The sequence below is a fragment of the Poromitra crassiceps genome, assembly GCF_964638095.1.
Source record: "Poromitra crassiceps genome assembly, chromosome: 17".
Lineage (NCBI taxonomy): Eukaryota > Metazoa > Chordata > Actinopteri > Beryciformes > Melamphaidae > Poromitra > Poromitra crassiceps.
The window spans coordinates 29,140,986-29,149,509 of record NC_139635.1 but is presented as its reverse complement, the minus strand read 5'-3'; the positions used below and the strand labels follow the sequence as shown (position 1 = coordinate 29,149,509).

Genomic DNA, 8,524 nt, shown 5'->3' with positions numbered 1-8,524 from the left:
GGTTTAAGGTCACATTACAAGCGCTAAGTTAAAATTGATCCCCAACTGTCTTAACTGTGTTTTCGGTGGATGTGTTTATCAGTGGGGAGGCATCGCATAAATCATCCCCGACAGCCGTCTCCTCTTTCAGCAGCCGGGCTAAAGATTTTTACTGTAGGTGCCAGGAACTTCAAACTTCCTCACGTTTCCTCTGACACATAGGTTCTAGTTATAGGCGTGGGACAGCTATGACACATAGGTGCTAGTTATAGGCGTGGGACAGCTACTCTGACACATAGGTGCTAGTTATAGGCGTGGGACAGGTACTCTGACACATAGGTGCTAGTTATAGGCGTCGGACAGGTACGGAGTATTCGGCAAGGAGGGAATTTCCATTGCATAGTTCCATAATGGTTCTTGTTAACAATGATGCATTTGTCACATACTAGTTCCAAATGAATAAAAGCTCAATCATGGCAACGGCACAACGGCCATCATGTAAACTAGGGCGGGAATTTGGTACTTTTTCCACTCAGTTGATCTTGATTGGTTTTGAGATCACCTCAAAATGTCTCATTTGCTAACCTGCTTTTACCCTTCCCAAGTTCTGAACACCTAGTGTGACCCACTCAAGAATGTAGAGCAGACATGTCGGACCGAAATGGCGAGTCTCTTCACGAAAAAACACCCAGATGAATTAGCCATGTCACACTTGCCTTTTGCACGCTGGAAGTAGCACTGACCGACTGTGTACATTGACCAGTCTGACACCTGGCAGGCGAGTGACGGTGGTGGGCTTCAAATTTATAGGCTCTCAAATGTCTCACAGCCTAAGCAGTGCCAAGCGACCCCCCCCCCCCCCCCCTCCCCAGAGACTTGTCCCGTGCTGACGTAGGCTGTCCCGTTTACATTTAGGGAGACTGGCTTACTCCATTCTTAATACTATTTCTAGTGTGGAGAGGGGCAGGCGCCTCAGAGAGAGGGTGCGAGAAATAGGGAAGTCTCTTGACCGGATAGCTACTACTAGCCAGAGCTCAAAGGGGCAACTTTACTTGAAGTCTTCGTTACAGTTTCAGACAAGAGATTTACAACTTGCATTGGTGACTGAATTTTGGAATTTGTTTGTGAAGAGGATTTTCTTTCATTCTCTCCATTTTACTTTTCCATCTTTTAATTAGTTTGTAAACTGAAGGGGGAGCATTGAAGTGTAGAGCTGGCTACGTTTTTTGAAAAAGTGTTTCCGTCTTTTGCATGGACGTTATTGGTCCTTTTCTTCTCTCAAGTGGGTGACTTAAAGTGATTTTATTTCACCTGTGGCGCCATGAGTTCCATGGTCATCAACACAATGGGAGACCAGAAAGATGGCAACAGCTTTGACCTCATCCAGAACCGCATCGAGTCGCTGAGTAGCAAGATGGACCGGCTCATCAACATCCAAGAAAAGGTCCTCAACCGACTAGACGGGATGTCTCAGGACATCGGTGGCATCGAAAGGGATATGGAGAGTCTGAAGGTTGACAAGGAGGAGATCCATGTCCCAATAGTGGCCCACACCCAGGCCCTGGGAGGAGAGATGAGGGAGATGTGTCAGGAGATGAGCTCCATCATGACGGTGGTTAACCAGCGCTCAGAGCAGCAGGCTCAAAAGCTGGAAGGGATGGAGAAGCTGGTCCTCAGCATGCAGCAGGTGATCAGCTTCATCGGAGAGACGGTGAAGAGCTCCAAGGTTATGGAGCTGATGTTCAAAGGCCCTGCCGCTCGAAAGGCCTCCAAAGCCAAAGAGAATAAAGGCAAACAAGAAGCCAAGAAGGTTGACAAGGTGAGACTAGGAGCGTGAACTAACATGGTCAAACTCAAAAATGATCTCCGCTTCAAGTGTGTATTTATAGTGAAATGTGACGTGGCTGGATGATGTTGCTTTTGTGTAGAAATAGCTTTTGGAGAAATAGGTTTCAGTTATAGGCCACCACGCATTGCCCTGGGGTTTAACTTATGGTCAGCGTAAGATCTTGAAGTGCCTGGAGGTGTGGCCACTACTCTTGCTATTTCCAATTTTGGAAGAGATACGAGTTGTTTTCCATCCTCCTGGGTTTGGATCAGCATTGGATTTTCTTATCAGCATCTTAATGTTCTTGGCACGATAGGCATGTAAATGATCATAGCAGCAAAGCTGACCACTCAAGACGGGTTCTCTTTCCTAGAAATGTGACTTGGCTTGGGTTTTGAATTCCCCACATAATGGGTAATAGTTGTGGCTTGACTTGGCCGACTGCTGATATATTTTACAGTTCAGATCTAAAATTATGCAGAATAAGATCACTCGCGTCACGTTTAAATCCGCAAGTTAACTCCTATTTCTGCATGTTGCATCCCGACCCATGCTCCATTCAAGATGGCTTCCTAGGCTTGAGGCACTCTGTGGGACCCCCGCAGGGCACAAGAGAGCCAGTGTGAGGCCAGGGGTGAAATGCAAGTGGCCAGGTTTAGAAGTGCTGTTTTTGGAGTGGGGCAGCGGTGTTTGTGGTCTCAAAGGGCCTTAACCCCCAATGCTAGCCAGGGGTCAGGTGTCAACAGATTGTGATGAGTCAGTCTTTCTCCCTTCCTCTCTCTAGTGGTCACTTTCTCTCTGGTAGCTCACTTTATCTATCGACATTTCTATCTATTTTGTGCACAATATTAGTCTCACTCTTGTCCTTGTTCTGCTCAATGTTATGTTTATGTAGTGTAGTGTGTTGACTGGAGGGTTTTTAGGAATCAAACATCTACAATACAGAAAATGCAGACTCAATTACGGACACAAGTGTGTTGACATTGCTAGGTGTCCCCTCTTTTAGCGATGGGTATGACTGAAAGTCTACGGCATTTGACTGAATACACACCCAATGCATCCTTCTACATTTATCTCGTTCAGTGCAATAAAAGCTCTTCATACTCTTTTTGGAGGTCCTGCCATGATGACGGTGTTGAATTACCTCTGATTTAGAGGTTCAAGTAAAGGTCTGTATTTAACACGGCGTGCAGTGTTTCAGAATTGTTGGCACAGGTTCCGATGAGTAAATAGGTACATGTGTAAATATGTCAGTGGGTTCTTAATGGATGAATAACTCCAGGGTGGTCTTCCTAAAGAATGACGTTCTTTCTAAGGGACAACACTTTGTACTGGCATGGCATGTCAAGTTTCTGAAATTTCAGCTTTGACTGATGCTGAAGTGCCAAAAACAAGCGAAATGTAGCTATATTGTAGCTATTCTATTCAACTTGAGATTTTGTTTGTTTGTTCTTGAGGCTTAAAGGCTTTTCCTGTGGCGTTTTGTGGCACAAAAGTCGCCTCCAAATCAAAGCGGAGGTTTTTTTGCCGCTCTCGTAATCCAAGCATAAGGCAGAGAGCGGCCCTCTGAAGGTCAGTGGGTGCTGTTTACAGATACTCTCCAAAGTAGGTTGTCTAGCACACGCGCATCACTTGCATGGCCGCAGATGTCCGAGTGATATCTCTTTTCGTCTATAAGCTGCCAGCAAGAAGCAGACTCACCTAAGAGTGCCGCTGAGACGTCATGTGGGATCATTCCAGAGGAAGTACATAGTAAATGTGTTACAGTGCAGAGTTTTCAATGGTGCAGTTACAGTTCTTAAGAGTTCATTGCAAAAACGGGTATCTCCGTTTGTATTTTTTTAAATCATTTTATATTATATATTTATGGGTTTTTTATTACGATTATTACATTTTTTGTAATTTTTTTAAATTATAAATCATAATTAAATCATTCACCTGATCATTTTCACATAATTTAAATCACCTCAATAGTGTTTTTTTATGTGCACTCCAGGCAGGGAATATCAAACGGATCTTGTTCATTCATTTTAAGAATGGCATTTAACTTTTTTATTTTTTGGCAAATTAACTATTAAGCATTATTTAATTATTTATTCTATATCTAATTGATCTTTTCAATTGTGAATCATGCTAAACACGCCAACGACAATTTTATGGCCATATATTATTTCCCCATGATTAACACCACATACATACCCATGTGGTGGCTTCCGTGTGACTCTCGTTTCACGGAATCTCTGTTGTCGTCAGAGCGCCTGTCAGGTGGTCACTCTATCTCCCTCCACCTCCAGAGGTGTGAGATGTCTGTCTAGTAACTTAGCCCCTACACACAGTCCCCAAACTCCCAAGCAGAGATTTGTAGTCCAGAAAACACTGCTGTCACAGTGGAAAGTCTGCACTCAAAATATCATCGCCGCTTCACCGCCGCGCTTAGTTTACCGCACGGCAACATTCAGAGAACAAATGTGAGACTTTTTTTTTCCTTTCCATGCTAACCTGATCACAGCGTGTTTACCCACTTCCCCCCGCCTCCAAATTTGAATAACAGCCTATGGTCGCATGTAATATTTTCCGCTCAGGGTCAGCATTGCGTTCCATCACCCAGTATGACAAGTGATAAGCTATAAATTCACATCCCTGCCACTCTGTCTATCCATCTGCTATGAATAGCCTAATCAAAGGCATGCCATCATCCAAGACAGTGTGTGCATGGAGACGAGCAAGAGACAGTGCTAACCTATATACCCTGACGACGTTATTGTCGATACTATGTTGCCAACTAACTTCATTGTTTCATCCATTCACCCTTTATGATTGATTCACTACATTATGATTTATATAACCATTGTCTCTAACTACTACCTTCATCAGATCACTTACCCCTCACTCTTATACCTAACACATGACATCTGTTCTGTTCCATGCGCATGCAGGTAACACCTTGCCAAGCTTTGTCATCTTGTCTTTTTAACAGACCACTACTACCTCTACTAAAGCAGCTAAAGGAACACAAGAGATAACTGCTGCATGTCAACCCAGTGCTCAAGAGGCTTCTCCCAAGATAAAGCTCCGTGGACCAAAGCATTTCCTCGCCCTACGTAAATGTGGAAAATTTGTAGGTTCATTGTTGCACATGTGGTCAATATATCTGTCCTGGCGTTTGTGTACTGTGTGTATTATTATGTGAATGCACATTGTGCTCTAGTAACTGTAGCGTTTTGGGATTCAGGTTGGTTTCAAATTCTCCCCGCTAAATGTTTTTAGCTTAAAGGGATGCCTTGACATTTTGCTTATTTGGCTGTGGTTCTCCATTAGAAACATGTTGCATTGTGATCAATGTTGACAAAATTCTAAATGTCAAAGTATTCCTTTAAGAAAACCTTTCACTTGTGACATTTCTCAGTTATATCAATATATCACTTTTATATATCACTTTTTCCTACTTTGTATTTCACAGCTGAAAGACCACAAAGGCAAAGATGGGAAGGAGAAGCCCTGTTGGAGCCTGAAGGGTCTGAAGGTTCAAAAGAAGAAGCCGCCAGACACAGCAGGTGCTTGAATCAACGCACAATTCCCTCTACACAAACATCTAACTGCTAAAAGTCCAGTGTCCCCAACCACGGCCAGTCAAACTAATCTGAGGGACACAGCAGCAACACTCACAAGTGCAACATAAAAACGTGAGCATGGATTTGTTCTCAGAGCTTCCACTCAGTAAACGGTACTTGGCCAGTCAGAGCAGTCGCCTGCCACACGGAATACAGCTATAACCTACTAACATGTATACTGTGACACAGAAACCAAGAGGGAAATATTAGACCGTCTCATGCCATGCTGTTACATTTGATCTGTCACAAGAGTATTCCATCTGTGTTGCCGCATGTCAGTACGATTGGCAAGGTTGCATTATTAACTGATTGTAAGACTGAATGCAATGTTCTTCTGTTTGGACCTTTTGTAGACACAATCTCCTTGAAGAAGCAGGTGTTGCTCCTAGAAGAGTTAGAGAAACTCAACAAGGAGAATGCAGAGAAGTCAGATCAGCAGCTCCCCCCCGCACCTCTGGATCTGGAGGCCGGCGTGTCGCCTGAAGACTCGCAACTCGGTTCCTCTGGCTGCAACGTGCTGGACTACCTCCGCGAAGACTCCCAAGCTCCTGTGGCCGAGAAAGACGATTTGCCCGAGGAGCTTACTGAGGCAGAGGACAGGCAGGAGGTGTGCGAGGGGGAGGCGGTTGCTAACGAGACCGAATCCTCCAAGCTGGGCGAAGAGGATGCCCCGAGGCAGGAAGAGGAGGGGCAGCCGGAAGTCCCAGAGGCGACAGAGGAAGAGGAAGGTGCCGCTGCTGAGGAAGATTTACCAGAAGTATCAGGTCCAGAACTTCCTGCTTCCCATGATGCTCAGACAGACTCCATTCCTATGAGGTAGTCTATTTTTAAGAATATTAAGCTCATCCCTTCATTCTGCTTTACTTTCTTTCTAATTCAGTAATTCAGTGCAATAGAGTCCTATTTACTGTATTTGCATCTAAGATAATGCTAGGGGTGGGTATTGTAAAAAAAAAAAAGTCTGATAGCAGTACCAATAATACCCTTAAAGTGGTACCAATACCAATAGGGTACAGTACTTCATTCGATACCTTTTTTGCCAGGCAGCTGGCTGCTGGCCTACAGCTGGCTCTGTCTGAAGGTTGAAAGCTGACTGACTGACTGACAACCCTGAGCAAGTATCCGATGAAGGCTGAATGACTCACAACTCTGAGGACAAAGAGTGACATCACTGATGACATCACTCACTGATGACATCACAATTGCTCTTGTTACATCACTGATGACATCACTGCTGACATCACAACCACTCAGGCGACAGCCGGCTAAATCTGGCTCTGTCTGAAGCTGACGTCATCAGTGGCCGATGATGCAATTGCCAACTCCTCACTCAACTTCATAAGGATGATTATGGTCATCAGGACCTTCATACTATACTTCGCCTATTCCTATCAATGAAAACAACCCCATGTGAGGATTTTACTACTCCATTGACGGCCGCAATTAAAGTGGCAAATTGAACCATACATATTTTTTCATATTTTGTTATGAGCATTGACCCAGCACGTCTATTTAGTCAACCAAACATTTAATCCATTCAAATGACCTACATTCTTAAGGGTTTTGGATTTGGGTTAAAAATACAACAAAAACTCACTTAACTACTTTGTTCTAGCAGTGATGACCACAAAGGTGCCTCCCCACCTCTGGAGGCTGAACAGGACCAGATGGCTGAGGCCAGCAGCAGTAAGCGCCGTGTGACCCTGGTGGAAGAACCTCGAGAGAAGGACCACAAGAAGAGCCGAGTGGAGGAGGGAGAGGAGAGAGAGAGGGAGGAGGAGGAGGAGGAGGACGAGGAGGAGGAGGACGAGCAGAACCTGGAGTCTGAGGGCTGGGCTGTGTTCAGGGTCGATGGAGTCGAATTTAACATGGAGCTGAAAGAGAGAGTGGAGCGAGCCAGGCAGGAGGAAAGTGATACAGGAAGAGCCGATGACGAAGATGATGTGGAGCGCTACTTTATTGGTGAGCCTGGAGAACATTATCTCCATCGAGGAGGCTAGAATGTTTACTTGGGGATTGTAGTTACCTCCACGAATGAGTTGACCGTCCGTTTGTCGACGATATCTCCAAAAGTTATTAACTGATGTGCACCAAACTTTGTAGGAAAGCAGGTCATGGGCCAACTTAGAGCTGATTAACTTTTCACACCCACTGACCAAAAGGGGGCAAAAATGTGCCTAACTTCCAAATGGATTCACGTAACACAACGAAACTTTGTAGAAAGGTTGGCGGAGGTATGCACTCTACCGAGTCCCCTCTAGTTGTTTCAAACAGAATGGAGTACAGCGGTATGTACGTAGCCAACTCATTTAAAGCCTCTGTGTTAGTCTAGATTAGAACTAGGTCCTTGCACGTCTGTCGAATATCCACAAGTGTGTCTGTAGTCCATGATTATCATAGCATCTTATTACACATGGCATGCTAACTTGATTACGGCAGTTATCACAGTCAGTCTAAAGCCACATTCTGACTGATTAACGACAAAGCTTCTTCTATCTTCTCACCCTCCTCTTACCTTATTAAAATGTCTGATTTATCTTCTCATGTCCTCCGTCCTCCTTTAGACACCACTCCTCCTCCAGCGGCTCCCTTTGTTCACCGGATTGTCTCAGCCAAGCCCAACCAGATCAACAACTTCTACACCATCAAGCGGCAGGAGATCCTGGGCGGGTAAGTACTGCGCTTCTGTTCGAGTCTAAAAAACGAAACATAACCAAAAAACGAAAACACGAAAGCTATTGATGGCTACTTGATGAGACACGGATCAAAGACATAGTGGGAAAGAGGTTCTCAATTCCCCATAAAGCCTAATTGCGTAGCTCTCCCCCCCCACCCCCCCCCCCCCCCCCCCCCCCTCACTTATTTTCTCTCCCCTGCTTCATAACTTCAGAGTCACGGCAGTTATTTTTACTTGAGGACTGTGGGGTATGTGAAACCATATCCCCACTGCCAGTTGGTAGCTAATCGCTAAGTGTTAATCCAAAGCTTCAAAGAGGAGAGGCAGCCCTACTCAGATTTAATGAAATAACCGATAAAACAAAACGCTCTATTTGATACCTGTTTGTGTGCAACATTCTAGGATTTGTAACTTGCAGAGGTCATAGAG

At 44.8% G+C, this 8,524-nt stretch overlaps 1 protein-coding gene across 1 annotated transcript in view; it reads left to right on the top strand.

Annotated features, from left to right (window-relative positions):
- Positions 1-1,300: 1,300 nt before the first annotated feature.
- The window catches only part of mylk4a (myosin light chain kinase family, member 4a), a gene marked incomplete at both ends in the record, with an annotated part of 12,910 nt that continues 5,686 nt past the window's right edge, over positions 1,301-8,524 (top strand). Inside the window, 7 exons of the mRNA XM_083654047.1 lie at positions 1,301-1,798; positions 4,061-4,105; positions 5,268-5,361; positions 5,772-6,234; positions 7,034-7,163; positions 7,212-7,380; positions 7,983-8,088. Of these exons, the coding sequence (XP_083510173.1) occupies positions 1,301-1,798; positions 4,061-4,105; positions 5,268-5,361; positions 5,772-6,234; positions 7,034-7,163; positions 7,212-7,380; positions 7,983-8,088 (1,505 nt within the window). The remainder of the gene's footprint in view (positions 1,799-4,060; positions 4,106-5,267; positions 5,362-5,771; positions 6,235-7,033; positions 7,164-7,211; positions 7,381-7,982; positions 8,089-8,524) is intronic.